Source organism: Drosophila suzukii, chromosome 3 (assembly GCF_043229965.1).
Source record: "Drosophila suzukii chromosome 3, CBGP_Dsuzu_IsoJpt1.0, whole genome shotgun sequence".
Classification (NCBI taxonomy): domain Eukaryota; kingdom Metazoa; phylum Arthropoda; class Insecta; order Diptera; family Drosophilidae; genus Drosophila; species Drosophila suzukii.
Genome location: NC_092082.1, coordinates 7,002,520 through 7,029,395, shown reverse-complemented (window position 1 = coordinate 7,029,395; position 26,876 = coordinate 7,002,520). Strand labels below are relative to the sequence as shown.

The 26,876-nt window shown below is 39.2% G+C and overlaps 1 protein-coding gene across 1 annotated transcript in view; it reads left to right on the top strand.

Moving 5' to 3' along the window:
- Positions 1–26,876, top strand: part of fz (frizzled class receptor) — a 95,778-nt gene that overhangs the window by 6,697 nt on the left and 62,205 nt on the right. Inside the window, exon 2 of the mRNA XM_017079370.4 lies at positions 26,280–26,399. Within this exon, the coding sequence (XP_016934859.1) occupies positions 26,280–26,399 (120 nt within the window). The remainder of the gene's footprint in view (positions 1–26,279; positions 26,400–26,876) is intronic.

The following is a 26,876-nucleotide window of genomic DNA, read 5'->3' as shown; positions in this document are numbered from 1 at the left end:
TGAATTTATAATGCCCATTGTCTGTTTGGGCCAGACAATGGCAAACAAAAGTGAAACGAAGGGGCCATAACTTCTTTGCAAATAAACTGAAATATTTGGGTCCCCCCAAAGATGGCTGACTGACATACTAAGTGGACCCCAAAACCCGTCCCCCTATCCGCAGGCCAATAAACTTCAATATTTTAGATTGAAAATGGAACTCCTTGGAGCTACAAATTGGCTTCGTCGGTTGGAACTCAGTTAACACCTCGCATACCCGACACAAGACTTAATTAAAAACTGAACTGAAATGGGCAAAAAAAGGAAGCCACGCAGGCGCACAAAGTCCACAAATGGAAAGGCTGAAAACGAGTTTTTTTTTTTTGTTGGGGACAAAAAGTAAAACGGGCAAACCGAAAAGGCAAATCATAAATTTTATGCTCCAACCGAGTGAAGAAAGGAGAAGCAGCCACACAAAACCGACCAGTCTGCATGTGGGTAGAATCTGGATTATATGGAAACCAGGCATATGGTATATGGTAAACATATATGGCAAGGAGGAAAAAGCAAAGTTGTTAAAGGTTTACGGAGCATCGTATTTGAATAGTATGCCTGCAGCAGCAGCTGGGTTTCGGATGATCAAAGTGGGACTCATTAAGAAGGATCTGCCGTTGGCAAAGACATAAAGATAATGTCCTGTCGTAATCCCCTAAAAAATGCCTGGAATATATTTTAAGAAATGTGCCAATAAAGAGGTGATTGCCTAAGTCAGGAAATATAAAAAAGGCTTTGTAATAAAAATTAAGATCACAGCTTGCGTGGTTAAATCTTTGATCTTATGATGGACAGACCTTGAACATTATATAATTAAAGGAAAATAACAATTCTATCTTTGTTTTTAAAAATGTTTATATTTACAGTTGGTAATATAATGATATGATTATACCTGTAATACCCAACCAATTACGATCAATAGATAAATAATAACATTTTATTCGTATTAATTTAGTAACATTAAAGCCAAGCCACATATCAAAACCCCCATCAACACGCGATTAAAGATAATAATCTGAAATTCTCTGCTTTTTTCGAGCTCCTCAACATGCCTGTGTGAAAAACTTGCCACTACCAAATAGAGAAAGTTCTTGGCAACATATGGCTGGCATGTCGGGGGAAAAAAGTAAAACGATTCTGGAATCTTAAGCAAGCAAAAATCATTCAATTAACGTTAGAACCCGCCCCCAACCCCCGGAAAACTACGCAAACAACCATTAGTTAGATATAATTTAGCTCTGCAGTTATGGCCATAATGAAGCTACTTAAATGCAACTCAAATCTGTGGGGGAGCAAGGGGTATCTTGGCGGATGCCTAACTCAAAAATGCTGACAGTGGCTATTAATTAAAGTGTAGACACACCACGGAACTGTGAGTGGAGATCCAGATGAGCAGCTGACGGCTGGGAAACGACTGCGGATGGATAACGATCGGGGTTTTCCATTCCGCAGCCATAACAAGACATTCGTAATCATCTTCAATCATAACACAGACATTCAGGCACGCACACAGGCCAGCCCACGTTGGGCATCTGTGTGTGCCACTAATGAACCAACTTAAAATTGTCATAACTGTAAATCATCTCGGACTTATGGAGCGTGCATATGTGGAGCAATCGGTTAAGGCCCTCTAAAAGATACAGCCATATGGTCGAAGGTCTGTTGGTATAAGATCATAAGACTAATGGGAAGACGGGGGAGATGATCATTGCGATCTCAATATTAATAATTTAAAAGAGCATTTAGATCTATTTTTGTTATAAGGTACTTCTTTATATATAAAGTATTCGTTTACTAAAGGACTAGTGAATTTTTAAAAGCATTTCTTTATAATCTTATATAGTCTTATATAAATATGTAGTATTGCCTTAATGGATAATTATAATAAAATATTATAAGACCACATAGATGGTAATACATATATCAAGATCTAAGATAACCCAAATGATAACAGTCCTGACCCAATAGAGTGAAGATGAATCGAATTGATGATGGCTATAACGAAACAGAAGATAATTTTGATGCTGCGTGTTGGCCAACTGGGAGCCAAAGCCAAGAGTCTAGTTGGCCCAGTGAAAAAGGCCGAAATTGTGGCAGTTTGGCCCTTGGTCATTGGCCATCATCTGACTGATGTTCGGATCAATCATGCGACATTTGGCGGCCGAAATTTGATTGTCGCGTTAATTACAATGAGACAGTCGGAATGGGAATTCATCCTGATTTCCGACTCATGACGAATCGCATTGCTAGCAATGATTTGTGATTCGCCTGGATTTATGTTTACGGCAGAGTCGAATTGCGTTTGGTAGATAATTTCCCGCTTTCCTTATTTTTCTGGTGGCAGAGGGGAGGTCCATTTCCCCTCTCTGACATTACGTCAAATGAAATTTTCCTTTTTTGACAAGTGGAAATTGTTTTTTTTTTGTGTTTCTGCCTTCATTTTGATGGGTGGTATGTGCGTTGCTATCGAGATTTGCGTGACGCGTCACAAAACTTCGATTGTTCCGAACGGCATGGGAAGGTCTCTTTTGATTTATGTCGGAGCCATAAAAACTAGTTCCCATTTTGCCAGAGGTTTTTGGGGATACGGAGTTGGGGAAGTTGTACACATTACAGTGAGAAATTCGGTGTAATTTGGCGCATGTTTTTAGCTAAACGCTTCTTATCAGGCAAATTGGTTGATTGGCTGTGTGGCAGCAGGAGAAAATAGAGCTTTGCATGTTGATGAATTTTTGGCGTGTGCGTCGCCTAAATCGTGACCAAATTGTGTTGGGTTTACGAGTTTGGAGCTTGGGCTACGTATCCCCCATTTGTGCATGTTTTTGTCGGATAAAATACCCTGAAACACGATAGATTCGCTTTTTCAGGAGTGGGTGAACAAGTCAAATGTTTTGGCAGCCCCATGAAATGCGGAAAGGTTATTTATGTGCCAAATGAAACTTGAGGAAGAATTATGATGTGGGTCAGGTTTAGAGGGGGAAAAAGTAGGTTGATAAGTTAGGGAAAGTCCGGGGTTTCCGTGGAGGTGGATTTTAAATCACTATATTATAAGGAGATTAAAGGTAAACCTTATTGTATTTTATTTTTTATATCATATATACACTTTGACATTATAATAAAATAATGTAAAAATTAAAGCTTAAATTTATTGCATTTTGTTTTTCCTTAAAATTAATAAAATGTGACTATTGTATCCAATATAAACCAACTCAAATTCAATTTTTCTCACTGCAAACTCGAACTAGTTGTTTGCCTTGGCAAGGCAAACCAATTGAAATATTCGCAGCCACATAGGCCTCAAAAACCCAATCTCTGGCAATCAATTAGAGGCCTCTTCGTTTTTGCATAGAACTAGAAAAGAAAAAAAAACATTTTTCATGCAATTAAAACCGAAGCAGAGTCCCAGCTTTAATTGAATAACACGAGCAGGCAAAGAATGGCAACAGCATACGCAAAAAAAAGTGTCGTAAAAATCTTACGGCCCAGCCCATCGAGAGATGTCGATAGCACGAGATGCCGGTCTGTCCGTCTGACACGTGTCTCAAAGTAAAGTTTAATTTAATTAAAATCTCTGTATTCACTTCGAGGGAGATTGGCAGAGGGACTGGGGACAGTCCCCCGGCAGATCATCTGCAGCACGCATGCCGGACAAGCAAACACAATCAGAGCACCTGCAGATTCAGGTTGAAGTTGCAGCCTCAGCATCTGACTCTGGATCTGGGGACTCAGAGATTCGGGCTGAGTGTCCCGCCTATGGTTTAAAAATACTTAAAGTGCGGTGTGATAAAAAAAAATCTAGCCCGCATGACAGCTTTCAAGGGTCTTTTGACTGGCTCTTCAGGTTGCGTGGTGGGAAAGTTCGGTATTGGGGCTCTTTGAGTGATTATCTACTTAATGATTATCTACTTTGATGTAAGAATAATTGATAATTAGTCTGATAATGAAGGTATAATTATTAAAAATATCTTATTTTGAGGAGCTACTTGCTGTTTTCGGTAAGTCTAGTTAGAACATAATTTAGGCAACCATACATAGATTTCGTAGGATTTCCAAACTTGAGTATAATATTGCAAAACTAATGTTTACCGAATTTAAATATACCAAAATTAAACCATCTGCCTAACGAATTTTCGAGAATTTAATTTTACTCCTTTACTTTCCGAAGTGAAGTCCTTTTAAATAGTAATAATAGGCAGATATTACAAAAACCACAATGACGTGCAAGAAGTTTACCTTGAATTTTCCCTGCTGTTAGGGTGTTTATGAAGGCACATCTGGAGTTAAAAATTGCCTTTCCTTCGTAAAATCTCTCAATGTTCTAGAACCTTAGCTCTGACTACCTAGCACACATTCACTTATTTCCCTTTTGCTTGCATAGCAGGTGAGCAAACAATCAAGCAGAATGCTGATTTTTTTCCAACATCCGTTGCGGACTCGACATATATTTTTGTGGTCAGCTTGGGCCATATATACATATAGCTATCCCCTCTGTACACACCTGGGTTTTCCCCACCTGGCCAACTGCAACTGCAACTGCAGCTCCTTGGGTTTATGCATAACCAGCATTGCATGTTGGCCACCTGTCAATGCATCGAGTGAAAATTGCTGGCCATGTCAGGGTGCCGAGGTCCTTATATGTCTGGCTGGTATAACGCCTATGGCCATCGAACTATTACCAGAGCATTATTATAATGCCGGGCCAAAAGCAAACCAAACCGAATCGAGCCATTAATAGCTGGGGGTCCACTATATGGTGTGCCACTTTTTTGTGCGAAAAGATTTACAATTAAAGTTGGCGATTAAATTGTTGCGATAGCCTTGCCTCGATTACCAATATGCCTTGCATCGATTATATTATTTATAGAGTGAAAGCCCCGAGACTCGAACCCAATCGATGGCTATCTGATGCCGATAGATCGATCTGAGCACATTTATCTTGGGCATTGGCTTGTAAGTGTAACTTTTAGTGCGTAATTTATGGCCATTGCCCCCGTCTGTGGGTTTATCTTGAAAGGAAATTTGCTCGGCGATAAAACGATAAACGATAAAAGCTCACTGTTTTTGGTGTGTCACAAGTGGGCGGTGAAGGGGGCGGTCTGGCCACCAAATCAATTTGCCACGGCTAATATGGGTTAAATGCCATGATTTCGATTTTTGCGATATCGAATTACAACTCTAGCAGTTATTTAGCACATTTATGTGCCGTTATAATGGCATGGCTCAAAATATGGGTATCCGCTTTGAAGGCGAAATGAATGCAAATTGCCGCTTTAATGGCTCCTGATGGTTGAAAATTGCTTTTAGGCTCGGCAGGCACACTTAATTTTAGGTGTTTAGGCACTTTTATTCCGGTGCCGTATTATTTTATTGTTACGAAATAATAGCTTAAAGTTATGGTGAGGCCTTTGCAGCAGTTGGGTATATTTTAATGACTCGCCAATTTGGGTACCGCAGAGCTTTGGGATACGCATTCCGCGTTGAAGTATAAAACTTGAAAAAAACATTATTCTAAAAAGTGTTTACTAACAACCATTTAAAAAAGTATAAACATATATGTAGCATCTTAAAATATGACTCGCTTTTAAAATAAAAATTTGAGGATAAAATATAAGAATATTCGACGACAAACTCAAAAAGGTATCCCACATCAAAATCGGGTTCCAATAACTCATGTTATGGTATCTGGAAGCCATTGGAAATACGGAAAAAATCAGACATGAAAATAAGGTACAATTTGGACCCTCTGTTAAAAGAACAATTTGAACGCAGATTATTAGAGAATTAAGCCACAAACTCATAGAGTTATCCCACGTTCAAATCGGACTACAATAACTCAAGTTATGGAATCTAGAAGTCAAGTTTTGGGGTCCCATTCTGAAAGCCATTAGAAATACGGAAAATCCTACATGAAAATAGGCCAAAGTTTTGACCATCTCTTAAAAAAACTATTTGAATGTAGAATATTAGAGAATTTAGCCACAAACTCTTAGAGGTATCCCACGTTTAAATCGGACTACAAAAACTCAAGTTATGGAGTCTAGAAGTCCAATTTTGGGGTCCCATTCTGAAAACCATTGCAATTCGAAAAAATCGAACATGAAAATGGGTCAAAATTTGAACCCTCGTTCAACAGTTATATTTTAATGTAAAGTATTAGAGAATTTAACCACAAACTCAAAGAGGTATCCCACGTCAAAATCGGACTACAACGACTCGAGTTATGAAATCTAGAAGTCCAGTTTTGGGGTCCCATTCTGAAAGCCATTACAAATTCAAAAAAATCGAACATGAAAATGGGTCAAAACTTGAACCCTCGTTCAACAGTTATATTTTAATGTAAAGTATTAGAGAATTTAACCACAAACTCAAAGAGGTATCCCACGTCAAAATCGGACTACAACGACTCGAGTTATGAAATCTAGAAGTCCAGTTTTGGGGTCCCATTCTGAAAGCCATTACAAATTCAAAAAAATCGAACATGAAAATGGGTCAAAATTTGAACCCTCGTTCAACAGTTATATTTTAATGTAAAGTATTAGAGAATTTTACCACAAACTCAAAAAGGTATCCCACGTCAAAATCGGACTACAACGAATGAAGTTATGAAATCTAGAAGTCCAGTTTTGGGGTCCCATTCTGAAAGCCATTACAAATTCAAAAAAATTGAACATGAAAATGGGTCAAAAATTGAACCCTCGTTCAACAGTTATATTTTAATGTAAAGTATTAGAGAATTTAACCACAAACTCAAAGAGGTATCCCACGTCAAAATCAGACTACAACAACTCAAGTTATGGAGTCTAGAAGTCCAATTTTGGGGTCCCATTCTGGAAGCCATTGCGAATTCGTAAAAATCGAACATGAAAACGAGTCAAAAATTGAACCCTCGTCCAACAGTTATATTTTTAGGTAAAGTATTAGAGAATTTAACCACAAACTCATAGAGGTATCCCACGTCAAAATCGGGATCCAACAACTGAAGTTATGGAATCTAGAAGTGCAGTCTTGGGTTAGCATTCTGGAGCCAAATAAGGAAAATCAAAGATCATTTCCGAGAATTTGTTTTAAATTAAATAGTAAAGAAATGTGGATTTAAGTTCCAGCTTTATTTGTATATAGTTCCTTTTTTAAGTTGCCGAATTTTTTAAATTTATACTTCCGCGGTACAGTTTTCCACCGCCTGACACCCAGATTAGGTACACTTAAGTACTCACTTGGGGGCCTGACTGGCAGTCACTAGTCCACTCCTCCGATAGCCACTTCCTATGAGCCAGTGGACCCACTGGAGAGCCAACCCCATCATTTATAACTGTCAACAGTTTTTGTGGCCCAAACAGGCCAAGTAAATGCAAAAAGAAAAAAACCCACACAGCAAACGGCAACTAAAAAAACAACATCTAATATTTAAGCCATCAGCGGAGTTGGCAATTGCCACTCGACTTCGGCGAAGACCCAACCCCTTCACCGCATCCTGGCCACGTTAAGCTAGACAAACAAATTATGGCTACTGTCAATAGACCAGAGTTTCTAGGCCCAGACAGTGGAAAAAACAACAGCCAAACAAGTCGAACAGGAAAGCGGCCGAAAGGAGGTGAGAGATGCACCCACAGTTGCTGCAGTTGGACATTTGAGTGATGTCTGGGGAGGAAAGAAGGCGAATTTAGCTGCACTTTTTCTCCCTGGCACCGGCCATTTTCCACAGTCTCTTGACAAACTGTGAAAATTGCCAGCGGGCAGTTTGGGGCGGCAGCCAAGAAAGCAACAGGCAACAGGCAACTGGCAACTTGCAACAGCAAATCACAGACTGTGCAACATGTTGAACTCCTCGCCAAAATTGCAAATTCTAAGCCAACTCAATAATTGCCATACGAAAACAGAAAAATAGCCTGCGTTTTTTCTCCATTTTCAATTTATCCAAAATGTTTTTATTTTATCAACAGTTTTTTGCTGTTCAGTTTATCGCCCCAGGACAATTTACAGAGAGATATTCAGGCCAGGCCAACGAGTTTGTCTGGATTTTATTTTTAGTTTTCATATCCTGCAGCAGTTTTTGTGTTTGCTAAATTATTTTTTTTTTTGCATTTTTCCCCCCTTGTCCGCTGCTAAATATTTGTCTATTCTTTATTGTTTGTTTCCAAAGCTTATGGCCAGCAAAATGACTGAGTTTTAAAGTAGCTTAGAGTTTAAGAGGGATGGGTTGCCATTTTAAGAGTTTTAACAGGGCAATTTATCGACAGATTTTACAAAAATAACTATGAATAATAGCTTAAAAACAAAACATTATCTAGTAGATTTAAAATGATTTTATGAAGCTTAAGGGGTGGACTACTGAATAAAAAGAAAATCTGTATGTTGTTCAAGGATTATAAAAATCAAAGCGCTTTTATTGTGCTTTAAGATATATTTTAAGGAATGAAGGCTATTTGTAAATCAAGGCAAAAACAGTAAAATGTCCATTCACCTTTTCTCGATCTATTTTTTCATTGTCTGTCCAAATTTACATACAATTTCTGTAGTTTCCTGTCGACAAAACTGCAATTTGCATTTGACGAATGGCCAGACAATGGGAAAGCAGACTGGAGTTAAGTGGAAATCGCAGTCTGCCCCTTGAAGCGTAGTCCCGAAAATAAAGGGCACCAGCCCCCAAGACACGCCCACAGTCTATCCGCCCCTTTGGGCCCCCTTTACAAACCCGTTGTATTCCATCCGCTGGCATAATTAAAAACGTGCTAAGCGTTTTAACGATTCCTGGACACTGATGGCCGACCTTCCGTCTCTTTCCCCCCACATCTCTTTGTCTCTTTCTTGCCCTGTTCCGCTCACTATTCCCCGTCTCTTTCACTTGCCCCGACCTTTGTCTATGGGCAACGATGATATGCTGGTTTCAAGTGCTTCATACACACGATGAGAGCCAGCGGGGAATAGAATAAATGTTCAATTCAGTGCTGCCCTCTTGGTAATTTTTTATTTTTCATCTCTTTCACGCTGTCTCTTTCTTTATTCTTTTTTTATTTATTTTGCATTCTTTTCAGTTTTTTTTGCTCTTCAATGGTTTGAAAACTAAATTTCCAGTTTCAGTTTTGGTAATTTTACACTAAAAAAATGGGATTATTGAATAAAAAATCATATTTTTGAATAAAAGTTGTTAAAGTTATTGGAATATTTGTGTAACTATAGTTCCTCTGAGTTTTTTCTTTTTGGTTTTCTTTAGTTTTGATAATGCTTTTCCCAGTGTATATATTTTCGTTGGTCTCAAGTGTTTATGCCACCGTTAAATGGAAAGGGCAGGGACATGATGAGGCAGGCTGCAGACACTAAGGGAAGTGCTCTAATGAGATGAGACTCGGACTCTGGGCCCTGCAAATGCCCCCAAGGCAGCTGGATTGCATGGCTTTTATTTTTTTTAATTACGAAAATTGGATTTTTATGTAGACAGGAGTAGGGGGAACACATACATACGTACTCAAGAGGGGGGACTGGGGCCAAAAACACTTGACATGCTTGGTGACGATGAGTGGCCACCAGGTCCACATTGCAGCTTTCAATTCTCCGCTAACATTTCACATTTCACATTCAACTGCAAATGAGAGTGTTGAGGTCTGCTGCCAGCATAGTGGTCCATTTGATTTTTTATCTCCGGCTTAATTGAGTTGGTGGTTCGTGGAGAAACAAAACTAAACCCCCTGGAGCAACCCCCTAATGAAATTAGGTTAAAGCGGTTGTAAATAGGTGAGCATAAGAAAAACAGATGTCCGGGAAACGAACTCACGTTCAGTCTGCCCCTCCATGCTGAATAAGTGATTCAGTTCGCAGATATAAGCATGAGTACAAAATTACAGTCGACCCGATTGGAGTGTCCACTCTGTGCCCCCTGGCACCAGCAGTGGGTTAAGGCTTGAGTGAAAGCTCCGAGAATGCTTCGCCACAATTGCCGGTCATCTGGATTGTGGGGCGGTCTGGCTGAATGAGCTGGTTAAAATGCTAATGATAGGATAGGTTTCGCGATCCGCAGAGGAAAGTCAGTTGGTTAACAGATCGTAACTTTGAGAGCTCTAAAAATCGTGCTGAAATTCTGGATGCCCCTGGTTAGCGAAAACATAAAATTGCCATATAAAATCAGGTACATTCTTTTGCGCTTTAGCTTTTAATGTTTTCCATGTGAAACCGTAAAAATTGATTTATAACTCCAAAAGTTGTAAGAAAGTGATAGGTTGCTTAAGCCATAATGAGATAATTAAATAGGGACTTTTAATGAATTCTGTTTATTAATTTCCTGTATAAATTTGTCCATTAAATTATGGAATCACATAATTTTATATAAATCTCTTAATGAACAACATCGTTAAACTACTTTCAAATATATAATCTGTAGTTTTAGGCAACATTTATTATTGCCAATTTTATGGAAGCAGCCTCATTTGTAAGTCCACTTAGCACCCCATTCAACACCTTCTTAAAACGAATAAATACAAATCGAGAACCCCTTAATTATGTGGAAACTTAAAACTTATCGTGCTGAGCTGCTTCCTGTTTCAGAATCAAAGGGGATTTACCGGCCAATTGTTGCTGCCTTAAGCCCGCAGTACTCCACAAAAATAAAACCAGAACACTGTGAACTTGGTGTCGGGTAGTTTATTTACCACATATCATATCATGTTTCGCAACCGGCAAGCTCGACCACAATGTGCGCCATGATGATACGTGGCTCTGCCCTTCTCAGATTTTCTCCCGCCGGTGGGTTTTCACCCTGGCAATGACAGCCACACGCAGCTCTTGGTGCTGCAGCTCATCATCTCAGCCCTGTTGGTATATGGCGCCCAACGTGGGGCCCTGCTTCGTTCACCAGCAGATATGTATGCCCACCACTACTACTTCTACTGCTCAGATCCATCTTCATAATGAAACGTGTCAATTTACATGAAAATGATTTTTCTCATCTCCCCGGCAAAGTGGCAACGTGTTCTTAAGCAACCCATTAGGGCTTTCGCCCCTTCTCCCCGACGCCTCTGATTCACCACCTTTAAGTGTTTTTTACGGCACGCTCAAACTTTTTATGGCTGCCTGCATCCTGTGATGACTCTCACGGACTGCGAGGAGAATTCCTCTCCTCTTGTTTATTATTTAAAGCAAATTATCAAAATGCTTTTGCATATCGTAAAAAAAGGATTTTTATGTTGTACATCATTAAGCATAATAATCCTGCCACTGATGTAGGAACACTTCTCCCAGAGGAGAAGAGTAAGCACTTTTTATGGCTACTAATTTTTAAGCTGATTAAAAGCCATCAAAACGAAATCAGGAATCTTTTTGAGTGATTGTATCCCTTGCTCAAGGTGTACGGAATTTTGATGAGCCCAGAGCTTCACTTGATTGCATAATCGTAAAAAGTTTTAAGGCTTTTCAAGGAGAGACCAATGTCGGAGGATAGTTATTTTTAGTATTTCACCGGCCATGTTGAAAGTATTTACGTGCAGGACCAAGTAGTTATTTGTAAAACTTTAAAGTTTTTTATTTTTTACTCCCCATGAACTAAATTTAATATCTATAATAATCATGTTTACGAGAAAAAAAACTTACAAATTTCTTCTTTTTATTTTAGGTAAGTCAACCCATCCAGAACTCAAAACTTTAGCAGTCATCCAGTGTGAGTAACGAAATCATTTTCAAATCTATGTGAGACACACTCATTCAACCCGTAATTCAGAGCACCAAGCCCTCGGAATCAGAACTGTCAAAAACTTTCGCCCAAAGCCAATTGGCTAAAAAGTTTTCCCCAGAGGGGTGTTTTGGACCTAAGTCGAGTGGAGATTGGAACCCGAAAAAGGGTCAACCATAAATACGCAAATAATTCGCCAAGCCGAGTGTCGCACTCTGTTATTTGGAATCCTAATAAAAAGTTTTATAGAGTCTTACCTGTAGGTCCTTAAACTTAACCCCTGTCAGGTGTTTTTGAGAGTGGACCCTGCGGCAAAAGTTTTGGTTTCCATTATCTGCAATGAGCCAGACGCACTATCGTTATTTTTATTTTCGTTAGCAATTACCAAAAACAGAAATTCACTTCGACTTATGAAAACTTTGGCTTTCTCCAAATGTGCATACTGTCAGATGGCAAAGGTTTTTTCATTTGTTTGGGATTGTCTTCGGTTGAACAAGTTTGAAACAAACATTTTGTTCATTCTTTGTCGAAACTTCCGCGCCCCTATTTTTTGTATTTTTGTTTAGGCATTGTGGCAGGTGATGCGCGGTTCTAGTTCCGTGAATTTTTGGTGGAATTCGCAAAAAACATTTCCGTCTCTTCTAATTTTTGCAGTATTCCTTTTTTTCGCTGGGATGGCTTAATTTAGTTTTCATGGAACGGAATATCCACAAAACAAACAAAATTCCGTGTCTCGTTATTTTATTTTCCTGTGCTTTGTTATGCGAACCATTGACTTTTATATTCAGAGATGTAGAGAACCCGAACCTCATCGAAAAAGAACCGAATTGAAGTTTTTCTCCCTGCCATTTTGTGTGTGTCGTACTTTTGGCTGGCACTGTTCACGCTCAAGTGAAGCGATGTTGTTTTTAGCTATTGCCTATAAATTTTCCTGTGGTCGTCGGTCTACGGGGAATGAATGGGATTTCGGGTTGAGTTAGTGCTTCCAAGGGGGGGGTGTGTGTTTTTGGGTCTCGGTATCGGTATTTCTGGTGCCATTTTTGGAGCAGCCATCCGTTCATCCATTCTTCTCCTGGTCTTTTTTCCCACCCACCATTCCCCCGCTTTCTCCGTTCACTCTTTCGGTTATAGGTGCGTTGGGCAACGCATTTTTGCATGCTCCATCTGCCACGCCCCTTTCGCCCACGATCCCATGTGTTGACAAATGGCTTAAAGTTTTCAGTCATGGGTCGCGTCGAGGGTAAGCTGCCTTTAATTTGAGGCAATTTGAGGGGACTAGAGAAGATAGCATAGAAAAGGGAACCAAGGAGAACTAATGTCTCGAGTGGAGAAGTGAAAAACAAATGGGTCTGGGGTTATATGATACTTTTCTGCACTGAAAAATACACCCTAACTTGGAACTTCTTATAAAATGTTCTTTAAGGACATAAATAAGTATTTAAAACTAAAACGGAATTTAATAAATAAAAAATCTTCCAATTTTTATGGTAAAATTGCTAGTAAACATTTTAGATAGTGCATTTTTATATCAGCATATCATTTCCTATACTCTGTTACCATCTTGTAGCCTCAGCTTCGTTTAAATTTGATTTATTCAAAAGAGTGATGGGACAATTAATCAAACTCCCAACCAGATTCTGATTTGTTCAAACACTCGACAGACCAAGTTAAGGTCCTTGTCTCAGGCTCAACATTATTTTCAGTCCAATTTATTCGTCGTCTATCAGTACTCTATCTTATTGAAAAGCAGAACCTTTAAGCCCCGCCAGCGATGACTGATAAATGTGGCCCGCGAGTGGCATTCACAATGGATTCAATGCCAAATGCTGAATCACTTCCCCAGGAACCCATTCCGAGCCCCGCTCTCCGCTGGCCAACAGCATTTCCTGGATCAGGAGCAGGGCTGAAAAGCGCTTCCTGTCCGAACGGCAGGTTGGGCCTTCATTAGCAGATAGTTTTCCACGGACGCAAAGCATTTTCCAGCAATTGAATATCCGAGGAGCCACACAAAGCATTTGAATGTTGGTCAGCTATCTCGATTTTTTTGTATTTTTTTCTTTTCATTCGCTGTTGTTGCTGCTGTTCAAGCGGAAATTAATGAGACTGACAGGCTTTTGACGCGATTTTGTTCCCTTTTTATATATATATATAAATAAATATTGAAATCATTTATCAGCAGGCACAAAAGAAATTCTGCAATGGTTTGGGTCACCAAGGAATGCGCGAAATCAATGACCGATTGTGTGTCATGTTTTACTTTATTTTTCCTTTTTCCCCACCCAGCTCGCCGTGTAAAAAACACTCTTGTAATAAATGAAAATAAATGCTACAAAAAAAGTCGTCGGCTTTATCTTAGTTTGGAGCCCTCGCCATGGGAGCCGCAGTCATTGTCCGGTGGTATCGCGGGAAAAAAATGGAGAACTTTTGTACAAACAACTTTTCCATGGTAGTCGTATTACCAATGCGATTATATCGAGTCCGAAAATTAATCAAAGCATTTCGCATTAACTCCGGATTGCATTCACTAAATTGAATCGGCTTAAACTGTTCAAGGTACTCACAGAGTTGGCAATTAAATGGAAAATTGGGCTTAAAGCGTGAGTGTGGGAAAGTTTGAGTGGAAAGTGCCAGGGATGGGGAAAAGTTTATCAATCGGTTTGTATATAATATTGTAAAGGTGAGAAAAAATATAATAAAATATAAAATATCATCCAAATGATCTCTTTTTAATTTTTTAAATAAACATTTTTTATTTTTTGCATATTAGTATGTTGTTTACATTATCGAGAAATTGGCTTCTTGTCATGTTAGGTTGCTTCTGAATAGTCAAATAGTGATTAGCTAGTCCGGAAACTCAACAAAATTCGAAGTCAATGCTAATTCAGTTCCAGGGATCTGACAAGAGAACGCATAACATATCGTACATCAGTGGTTTGCCCTTAGGCCCATCAATTACGGCCTTTCCTACCATGGAGACCTATGTTCCCATGGTGGAGCCTAGCAAACCCGCATAGATAATTAGACTAACCTCACCAGAAATTTGCAAAAGCGAGCAGGGCGACGGGAAAATTGGTAGGGAGCTAGAGAGCGGAGGACCCTCTTGATCCAGAGAATTCTGCTGGGCTGTCATCGTTGCGAACACGGTTGAAATAAATACGAAATCATTTGTATATTTCCCGGAGTTTCGTAGTTTGCGTTCGCAATGCTGAAACATTTATCGCTGTCGCTGGGTTAGAGAGTCTGGGGAAAAGGGGAAAAAGGCTGGGGAAACTGGACAATGCGGATGCGGACATGGCAAATGGTCCGGCAGGAGAGATGAGTCCGATGATTCCGATGAGCCTGCCGCTGAGCAGCTAAAAACTTCCCCACGGGCCAGTCGGTTTTGTTTAGACTGCAAACTGTGAGATAAATTGTGGTGTATATCTGTATCTGTATCCAAGCGAGGCATCTGCAGTAAAATGCTGAGGCGTACACTTAAAAAAAAACCTCAACTGTTAATGCCTACATCTGTCCATTTTAAGATAACAAATTCTAAATTGTTTGTAAAATAAAAGTTATAAAAAGCACTTGTTTGCTATGCAAATTCGAATATGTTATATTTGTTGTATTTTTTTACCCATTCTCCATTTTAAATAATCAATTTACACGCATACTACAATTTTTGACAATATAATGCAATGCCAGAACAGAAAAAAATAGATTTTAAACAAAATATATTCAAATATATTTAGAAAATAAGAAATATATATGAAAATTTTTTGGTAACATCTGGTCACAATTTATATTTGCACTTTTTTTTGTTTTGCAAAAAGTAATCTAGCAATTGAAAATATTTTTGTAGTGTGCAAAGTCAAAGCCCCTCACTCCATGGTTGATTACAAAGTGTTGGCCAGCGTACCGAGAAATGGAAATACACCGCTGCATCCACGGATCCACAATAACCCATCGGTATCCTCAATCCTCAAACCCCTTCCTACTCCGTCTAAACGTCATCGTTTAAAGTGTTAAAATAAAAGCAAAAAAGGCACCGGACCCTGTTCATCTGGCTGGGGGTTTTGTGTGAAAAATTATGGCAGCTGACTGTGAAAAATTGTTGCAAATAGTTTTCAGTAAATGTTTTTTATTTCGCTCCTCCTCTGTCGATAGTGGCGGCTTTTAGTTAATGCGCACTCGGCTTAGAGCAGCCAACATCAAGTGGTTTCGGTTTATCGGGTCTGGAATGATGAGGATGGTATGGGGATTTTCAGCTGGAGAGCAGAGATTATGCAGCTAGCATCGATGGGATCGATGTCAGTCGATGAGATGTGCACAAGTGCCTGGCATTCGCGTTTCGAGTGCGAAGGTTTTGTATCTGACAGTTCGCAGCGCGCAGGGAGGAAGCGAGGCATTCAGTATTCTCAATTTGTACGTGATATGATAACTGAAAGTTATCTAGCCTTAAAAACGGTGGCTGCAGGGAGCCACCAAGCCATGTTGATTGATTGTTTTTACCAATCACAGAACACGAAGCTCTAAATAAACGTATTGAAATTGAATAAAGTCAAAACGAAATTGGCAAGGGGAAAGAATGCTTTACAAGGTATTTTTCCCCTCAGCTAAGGGGTTAAAGTGATGAATAGAAAGGAAAAAGGGGGAACTTGGAAAAAACAGGTGACGCAGTCAATTCAGTTTTGGTGGAAAAGCACAGATTTAAATAATATTACAAAAGTATTAAAGTAACACATCATAAAAGCAAAGGTTTTTTTTGACATTTAGCATGGAATTTCGAAAAAGATAATTATTACTACTTTTAATGATAAGTTAAAGTAATTCGATACGCCGCTTTAGTATTCATTAAAAACTTAAATTGGCTTTGGATCTGTGAAATTAAAACTCAAGCTACCAATCCATACCTCCGATTTCCCGCCTCTGGCACCCCATTTAGACTCGCATCTAGCTAAATAAAACCTCTCATTCATCTTTCAAATAATTAAGGAAGTAATAGAATCAGTAAATATATGGCTGAGAAAATACGCCACTTTGATTCGCTTTGAGCAATGACAACAATTCCATTAATGTTCTCTCCCTTTTCGCTGAAATCGCACATAAAGCAATGATTTTACCTGCCCACCTGAAGAAGCTCCAATCACAGTTTGATCTTTCATTTCCTAGACGTTATGTCTCGGCACGAGTATTTCGTTGATGTAATTTGATGCGTTATTATTAAAATGATATATAATTTCCAGCATTAAATCTACGGCTGACAGGCTGAGTCGGTCTTTGTTCACTTTACGCTGGTTCGGTTTTCATGGATCCCTGGCACCTGCCATAACTTGTTGTTCTTGTAATTATAATGGTATAGTCCGGTGTCCAGGAGCGAGGGAAACCGGCTCTGCGAACGCCTTCGTCTAACTGTACGTGTAGCCTGGCATCTCGACCCGATCCCATCCCATCCCATCGTATCCACAGTATACATACAACACCATCCCCATTCCCATCTCCATTCCATCTTTGATGTACGTGCATGTACTTCAGGAGCGTCCAGCGCACACTTTTCGCCGTTAGCCGCGTGGCTTGTGGCGTATCTGTATCTCGGATGTTGCATGCCGCAGACGCCATCGCCATCCCATCGCTGTTGGAATCGCCGTCGTCTCGAAATCGTAACAGTAACAGGCTTTATGCAAATTGTTGTAATATTTTGTGTGTTCTATGTTGATTTTTACTGCACTGCGAAAAATCCAATATCAACTAAATTATCAATTTTGGAAATATTTGAAAGGTTCTAAAAAAATTTCATGAGGTTAGAACTAGTAATCCTTGAAATTCCAAGGAGAAATTATTTGTAAATAATTAACTTTCATAGTTTGTGTAGCCAATAAATTGATAGATCAGATTTGACCAATATTTCCATAGTTTTCTTATATTTTCTACCATTTTTCTATGCTGATAAGGGGACTACAAGTATTTTTCTCCGTGTATTCATACTAACCATGATTTTGTTCTTATTGCGTGTAACCAAAGATAGGAGCAGGGGGCTAGTTGTGGGGTTTAGGTGTGGTGTGTGCCAGTGGGGATGGGACTTCAAATGGACCGTTGGCTGTTATGGGCTTATAGGCGACACTCCATGAAACCAAATTACCGTTTTGGTAGTTTGAATCTGACAAAGCTCATTGGGCATCTCACTTTATTGCTGCGACTTTCTGCGTTGTGCGGCGGACTATTTACAGTCATCTTTGATATATGGTTAATGATCGTAGTTAAGCTGGGGATTTGTCACAGATGGAAATCTATACGGGGGAGGAGTTCTTAAAAACGTATGGAAAATAAAATGGTTTTACAGCAAGGTGCAGCATCCGGAAAGGTGTGATTAGATTTAAACAACCATTTAAACATTTTGTAAGTCTTTTGCGTAGTCTTTAAATTTTACAAGATGAAATTGGTTTTTCTTGCAAGAAATAGTCTTTTAATTAGTCTTTTGAAAACACAAGAGCCTGAGCTCGTTTGATAAATTCCGTTGAAGATTAGATAAAAGCCGAAACGTTTGAATAAATAATCAGAAAACTGTGATAAATGTTTCACAATTTCATGGACAAATTGTGTGAAATATTTCCAAGTCTTGTCGTAAGTAACATCATGATAGTCAACCCATCTCTCCCCTCAATAAGCACCAGTCACGCCCACTTTAACACTGGGTCCCATACTACCACCCCTCCCAATCTCCCTGGGATATCGGAGGCATATAAATTTCAAGAGCAGAGCGACCACAAATTTGTGGCCAGCAAACACGTTCCTCTCTATTAAATTTCATAAATTTATTAAATTATGCTCCGACCGTCGAGGCTCAAAGCCAGAAAAACGAAGACAAAACAGAATACCCGATGAAGTCGCTTAAATATAGTATTATATGTACACTAAAAGAAGCGAGAAAGAGTGTTTTTATGAAATAATATTAGAGCAAAATATTGCTGATACGTTTTATCATGATGTACAGAAAATACCAAATCATCTTGGTCAAAATTATTTAATTACAAATTTTTTAAACATTTTTTTCTGACCTTATTGATTTTAAAACTTTTTTCTGTGTAGGTTGAAAGCCAGGGAAATGCCACCAACTGAGACGGTGCAATTGGTTAGAGAACAAAAAGTCAGCTCAACAGGGGGGAAAATGTTTAAGAGGAGGTCTTTAGCAAGACCATGAAAAGTGGGAGTTGGGAAAAGTCAATGGGTCTACTTTCTGCCCGCTCTGCTCATTAGTTGTTGTCATTCAGAGGCTTGACAGCCAACTAAAAATTAATATGTCAAATTATGCAGAAGTCGAGAAAGGAAAACGGTTGTGCAAAATGGGGGGAAAGCCGAACTGAAGCGTGTCGAGACAGCATGCAAAGATGTGCCCCACACCACTCTTTCTCCCCAATGTTTTACCGGAGTCTTCCCCTCACTTTTCCCCTTGTGCAATTAGAAAGAAGCGGCTGAAACGGCTGCCAAAATGTCAAACCAAAAATTTTGCTGCGTTTTCTGCTGTCTGCATGTCAATGTCAAGAAAGAGATAGCAAGTGGAGAAGAGATAGAGACGGGGATACGTGGCCAGGTACAGGTTTGGGTAGAAAGTGGGAATGTTCTCCCTGTCCCTCTCTGTTGCTTCCCACTTGTATCTATCTCTTTCAGGCTGCACCTGCTCGTCCCACTTCAATTTTCGCAGCAACAGTTACCTAAAAATTTTTGGAAATTATTGGAAAGGTTTTAAAGCACTTAGGAATTTTTTAATCGGGTTTTAGTCTATCTGAAGCTCCCAAATTTAAAACTTCCAGGGGTTATAGTAGTCCTAGAAATATAGATTTTAGTACATCAAAGATTTTTCTGATATTATCTCAATCCTATAAATAATGTTTTAATTTAACCATTTGTTGGTAAATCTTTTTTTGTTATTAAGTATGAAAGGTAGAAAGAAATGGAGATTGATGTTAAAACAATTTTTCTGTTCTCACCAGCTAGATTCTTGAGAACACTTACGCCACAGCAAACTTTTCCGCATTTTCCGACGAGCTTAAACATTCCCGGCAGCATGTTTGCAACTGTTTCCCCAACAAATGCTTCAATTTGCATTTGACTTAATGCCCCATGATGCTGAATGATGTGACTGGAGATCGGCCACGCCCCCTATCGCCCCCTGCCGCCCCCATTCCCCACATACCACTATATATCGGTTAGCATGTTTAACGTGTATTCGAGGCCGTCAGCTGGTCAATGAGTGTCAGTGTCACGTTGTCACCCCCTCTCCATTTCCCGGCAGCAATCCGCTTTCCCATACTCTTCACTCCACTCGGAACTACGTGATGTGCATGGCCGATAAATATTTGCTATACTATATACTCAAATCGGGGGTGTCGGATATCTGTGTATATGCGTAAAAGTTTTGTGTGGGAAAAGCTTTAACTCGGGTTTAAGTTGGTTTTAAGTTGTAAGCATTTAGTTGACATTAACTGGGATTTGTATGCTCGAGGGGGAAGGAAACTTGACTGGAATTGTTTATCGCAGATGATAACGGGGCTAAATATGTCGTTGCCTGCAGCGAATCGGGATTAATAAGATAGATGGTATGTTTGTCAAAATGTTTAGGTGTAAATACCAATAATACAAGCCAATGATAGATGTATATTTTGAAGATAATAAGGTTTTTGATCTAAGATATGATAAGATTTTAATAGTTCCGCAACATATAACTAAAACTAGAATATAAGATATGTTAGGTTAGGAACTCATAATATTAAAAAAAAAATGTATAATTTAAGAAGTAGTAAACAAAAATGTGTTTCGAATGAATCAAAGTTCCTACAAAATATATATATGTAGTCCTAACAAGTAATTCCTATAATATTGACATATTACTGGGTAGTTACGAGAACAATTTTAAAGTGATCCGATCTAGAAAAGAATGACCATAAATAACAGTCATAAACCATAATTTGCACCACTTACTTTTTCAAGCAATGACAGCCTTTAATACATAATAATGATATGATGAATATTTTAAGCAATTAGTGTAAAAAGTATGGCGGGCAGCCACTCACCTTAATTCATATGCAGAACCCTGTTTTCAAAAGCTAATTACGTGGGTTCTAAAAGAGGAAGAGGGACTTTGGAGGGACTACCACCTGTGGTCCTTTATAAATATTATATTCATATGAGCGAAGCAACATAAAAAAAATTCCCCCAGCTTAACACCTTGCATGTGATGTTGTTTTTTTTCGTTCTTCGCGTACCTTAACCCAACTCCGGCTCCTAAAAATGACCCGACAACAATTCACATATCCCCAGGCCTTGGACCTTGTGCTGTGTCACCTTTTCAGGCGGGAAAACTGGAAGAGGGAAAAATACGTAAAAATTTAAAACAGATGCTCATTATAAATATCCATTAAAATTACATGGGCTTTAATCAAGGGGAGGACGCAGTCAGCCAGAGGGTTAAAGGAGATGCCGATGCCGATGCCATTTAACCCACCTCGTTCGTCCTTCAGCCCGTCCAGTCCACACCTCCTTTTACTTGGGTTTCTCTTTTGTGCTTTCGCTTTGGGCATTATTTGCATGTAGTCAAGTGTGGACCTTAACAGCAATTTCTGTTTGTCTCTTTGTGCCCTTATTTTGGGCCTGAAAGGGTTAAGCGCAGCTCCTCCAGCAACAACAAAAAGGGAGGCGTTAACCCAACAACTAAAAAAAAAAGGGGATATCGCGCCAAAAGTTGTTGGGCCTCCGGTTCCTAAAACCTCCGGTTCTTCCTCTTTCCATAACGCAACCAACATATGGACGGGTCGACATTTTATAGCCTCCGGATCGGTTTCATTTTTTTGGCAGACCGCAAAACCCTGAATGGAAAAAAAATAACAAAGAGTAGCTGAAAATCCTCCAATATCGAATCAAAGTCCTTAAAACCCTTTTTTTTCCTTCTCCCGGCTTTTAATAAAGTGTCGACATGTGTAATTTGTGAGGGGGTTTTGGGGAATTTTATGGGGGCCAAGTTGGCTGACCCCCAACCAATAATATTAATAAATTATGAGCAGCCATTTTTTTCAGTCGGCTTCTTTTGTGTTCTGTGGTCAGCAAAGGAAAATGTGTGATTCTCTTTTTTATTTTCGGTGAAGTTCGTGTCTGACTCTTTGACTCTTCTTTATTATAATTCTGGGTATTTCTGACCATTTGAACTCTTGACCTGAGTGGAAATTTGCTTGGCTTCTTCTTTTTTGCCGCTTCCTTATTGAATTCAAATTGTTGTTCTTGTCTGTCTGTGCTTAGGGTTTTTCAGCTTGTTTTGGCCTGAACGAAGAAAAACAGCAAGGAGCAGGACGAAGAGTTGACAGCCGGTCCTCGGGGACACCATCGTCCTGCCTATATCTTCATGTTCGAATCCGTCCTGAATCAACCCCCAGGATATTCGAACTCTCCGTCTCATTTTGCTGCCTGCTTGCTCTCTTTCCTGCTGTCTGTTGCTCTGTCTATTTTGACTTTAACAACGTCAGCAACACCCCCAAAAAAGGGAGCACAAGCAAACACATGCCGTCTATATGGCCAGAATCATCATTAACGCTGTCCGAGGGTTGTCTGAAAAGTCCTAAAAGGGGACTGATGTCGGGGGAGGAGGATGTCTGGATTCAAACCCTGATCTGAAGTACGTTCGAAAAAGTTTTGCAGCTCTAGGCGCACAGTGGAATTGGAATAGTTCTCAATAATGTAGTGGGAGGGATGTGATATGAGGGTGAAAACTACAAAGTAATTAGAAGTTTCTGTAGGGTATTATTTAAGGCCTAAGCATATGTATATAACAAATCCCAAAATATTGTGAAGTATATATACACTATATATCCCTAATTGTGCTACAACAGAGGTTATATTGTTAATACATAGTTTAATCATAATTCTGATAACGATTTTCTGCTATTTTCCAGTCTTTTTTATTACCCTTTGTTATAAACATAGTTCAAAACTAATGCAGCACATTTTCAACCCATTTCTGAACCCACTGTACCCATCACAAGACTTTGCCTGGGTTTCTGTTGTCTCATCTCTTGGAGTCGTAATAATTTGCAGCTTCCACCATCATCATCAACACGCCCCCAACTAAAACACGATGCGAGGGCCAGCTGGAAGGATTCCCTTAGCTCTGTCTAAACTCGTCCCCCTCCTACCCTTTGGCCTCTCATAACTCGCGACGGCATAAAATTTATCTATAATAAATTAAAAACTCCTTAAATGTTGGCAAAACTTGGTTTATGGCTCTGGTTCTTCTCCACACCGAAACCCTTGGCCATTCTTTATTCCTTGCCCACCTCTTTTTTGTAGTGGTTTATTTGTGCCTTCTGGCGAAAAGAATACAACTAAAACGAAATTTTCTATATTGTTTCGGTCTTGTAGTTGCCACTTTTCGACTACACAATGAAAAAAAAGGTTAAACTTCTAGAAAATATTTTAAAAACAAATTTTAGAAAAAAAGATTGCTATTTCTGCCTATTTTAAACAATATCTAAGAAATTTTTCAGGGTCTTATAAAGTTTCTATATCATAAAATTTAAATATCTTGGTATTTAGTGATATAGTGAAAAATAATATATATTTTTATATTAATCAAATCAAATCATGTAAAGCACCTTGGGCTGATTTTATTTTCTCTGTACCAGGCGAGATGTGGAATTCAAGGAGGAGGTAGGCGGATAAGGTGGACTATAGCCACTATAGTGACTCTTGCAGGGCAGTTTAGTCGCTGTCCGGTTCTTGTTTTTACTGTTTCCCCAGCTTTTAGCTGCTGCTGATGGTCGGATGCTCTCGCGGCCGGCATGAAAACTTATGTCGGCGGCCTTTGGGCGCAATTATTTATACATGCCTCATAAAAATCGCAAGACAATGGGACCCCGGTCTGGGATCCAGACCAAAAAATATATGTATGTATAAAAGGGACTAACAATGCAAGTCTCTCGACTCCTTTTGTTGTGGTCAGTGTTGCAACTAGTAGTTGTTGTTGCCGACTGCTTTGGGGGCATTTTATTCTTAAAGGTAAAAGTGGGGAGGTGGGGGCTACAATTACCCATAGAAGAGGCAGTCTGTTTGATTTTGGTTCGGTAATAAAGATAGATCGATGGATCGCTGGTCAGATCTTTTGACCAGTACCACAGGAAGCGATTTGAGATCGAGCCAAGATATAAAATGTTAAGTGGAACGAGCCTAATAAATGTTATGGTGATATGGAAAAGATGGAAAGATAAGAGTAACAATTTAATTATATTTCTCTGGTCAGAATAGTTTTTCTATCAGCTACAATATAGAATCTTAAAGCTCGTTAGATTTAAATTAATATCTTGAATAAACTCAAAAACACGGAACATTATACTTGACCAAAAATGGGAATGTATAATCTAATTCCATTTGCCATCTCAGCTTTATCCAGCCCCCAAAATAGGCCTCATTTTCTGATGCTGGCCAATTCGAGTCCCTCAAAATTAGTTCATTAAAATTTAAATTTTCAGCGCTTTTCTGGCTTAAAGCTGGCTTAAGAGCTTGAAGAATAATTTCAGATAAATGTGGCCGGGCCACCTAACTACAGGCAATTTAGAGGAGATTCTCCATTTGCTCAAGAACCCTCGGAACTGCTGCTTTATGTTATTGTTGTGGATCCGTTTCCTTATGCGCCCCAAATATGCGTAAATATTGCCCCAGTCAACAGTTCAGGGCGTTCCATCTCTTTCTGTCTGCACTTGCTTATCGCCAGCATCGATTCCCCGCCAAAAACTCTCCCCAAAAGCCAACCAGAAAAACGCAATTTGCGCTGCTAACCTAACGATGATTGCCAAAAACGTTGAAAAGGCAGGGGCTGCTGTGTTCAGGGGAGGATTTTAAATTTTTAATGGGAATTTGAAATAAAGCACAGACAGAGACAAGTCGCTGCGACAGGGCAGTCAACACTTTCGGGGGGAGTTTGCTCTTTGACAGAGAATCAGACGACTGCAGCGAGGCTTTGGTCCCCGGATCTCTCTGGATTTCTATGGTCCAAAGGGTCTTGCACTGGAAAAAATCTTTGAGTTATTTATTTTATTTTAATATATTTTTTTAGTCCATAATAATACAAATGTTTTTTGAGAGAGACATGTTCTGTCATTAGTTACTCATGCAATATCCCTTTTGGAAAACTTTTGGGCTTAGACAAACCTTTTAAATACAGTCAAAAATAATAACATATTTTATAGAAATTACTTACATTGTTTTGTTACATTTTTGGAAAACATTATTAGAAAACTCGTTTATAAGTGTATCTTTTTTGTTTTCGATGCAAGAAGGGGTTACAAAAAGTCTTCCTTCAGTCCAGGTCTCTCCTTTATCTCCAAGCTGTTTTTTGAGCTCACTTTGAGAGACTCTTTGTGGCGAAGCCATGCAACAATATTTTTCGTACAACTCCACCGCCCTTCCTTTATTTTGAAACGCCCTCGAGGTTTTGTTTGAGTGTGCTATGTGCGTGCGTGTTATGCTATCTAAAATTCAAATCTCTTGTGGTTTACAATGCGCCAGAACTCCAAACTCCACTCCATTTGTCCCGCTCACAGAACCACAGAGTGAATACCGAACTGGGGAATTGCCTCGGACTGTCTGCTTTTGGGTACAGTAGGGCTAGCTTACTGCTGATAATACAAATATAATCGGTAATACAAATATTAATATTAATTTTTAAACAAACCTATACTGCACATTGTTATTCGCAAACTAAAGTATCTCCCTACTTCTCTATATATTATATTTATTTAACATTATTTATTTAAACATTAGAAACAAATTTTTAAAAGATGTCGAAAATCTTCAGCTTTTTAAAATTGAATGCAAGATACATCCATTTTAACGAGGTCCTACTGTCCCGACTTTGTGTGCGTTTGCATTGTTGCCGCACTTCGTAATGCAATTGTTTCTGCGGGGGTTGAATTCGCCTCCGCTTCTTAGAGTTCAAGGTTGAGTTGGGTTTCGGATGAAGTTCGGCTTTCTCTACAGGGAAATCTCATTAAACTGCAGTTATTGTTTGAGTCCGGAGCTTGGACTTTGGATGTGCAGAGTTGTCAGCCCGATGAGATTTTTCGTATTCGAGGGTTGTCCTGCGAGATTGTGTCACCCTTAAGGCATATTTTCAAAATTGTGCTTCCAATTTTATGCTAATTTGGAGTTGTTCTACGAATTATTACCCATTTATAATGGAATTTATTTGTTTATGGAAGCATTTTATTGTTGTTAAAGGTTTGAATCTATTTATTGTTCTGAAGCATTTTATGAAGTAAGTAACAAGGACCTTGTGCCTGTTTGAATTGCGCCTTTATTGATAAGCCATTTAATCAATCATTTATCAATACCTCTGAAACTTAAGCTTACAATACATAAGTTCTTCCATTAATTTGTGTTCGCTTTATATAAGCCGCCTCCCATAATCCCCTTTAATTACAACGCTCAATCCAATTTGGGCACATTTAATTTAAGCCATATTAATTAATCGCTGCCTGCAAATGATTTTCCTTCTTTGAGGGCTTTCCCCTGACTTTTCCCCATGGATCCATTCACAATTCACTTATTCGCCACTGTTATTATTCAATTGCAGGATCTTCATGACTGCGGAGCCCCATGTCATGCGATGTTCTTCCCGGAAAGAGAAAGAACTGTTCTGCGATATTGGGTTGGATCCTGGGCAGCGGTCTGCGTTGCCAGCTGCTTGTTTACGGTAAGTGTTTACTTCCCCATTTATGTAATTTTTAAGTAAATTAAATTATTGGATACACCCATATATAATAAGAAGCAGATTTGTCCCAGTAATATCAACTTGTTGCTTTATGATTAAGGTTTAGAGAAGAAAAGGTTCCTTGGAGGGTAAGAAAACATAACATTCCCACATTTACTTATCCTTGACTGTCTGAGTGCTGCCATATTTTCCTTACAGCTGAAAGTAAACATCTTTCACGGGTGAATCCTGCTCCTTCAGCAAGTCCATTATTCTGGGGAGAGAAGAGCACTGTAGGATGCCAGGACGAAGGCATTGGCACTTTAGCAAATCCCACGCATTGACATATTACCTGTCAGCGCATATTTTTCAATAAACTTGGCAAAACATATGCACAAGCCATTCGCTATAAAAACCCCCAAGGCGTTCTTGGCAAGCAGGATACCTATGATGGAGTAGGGATGTGAAGGTTATAGGATA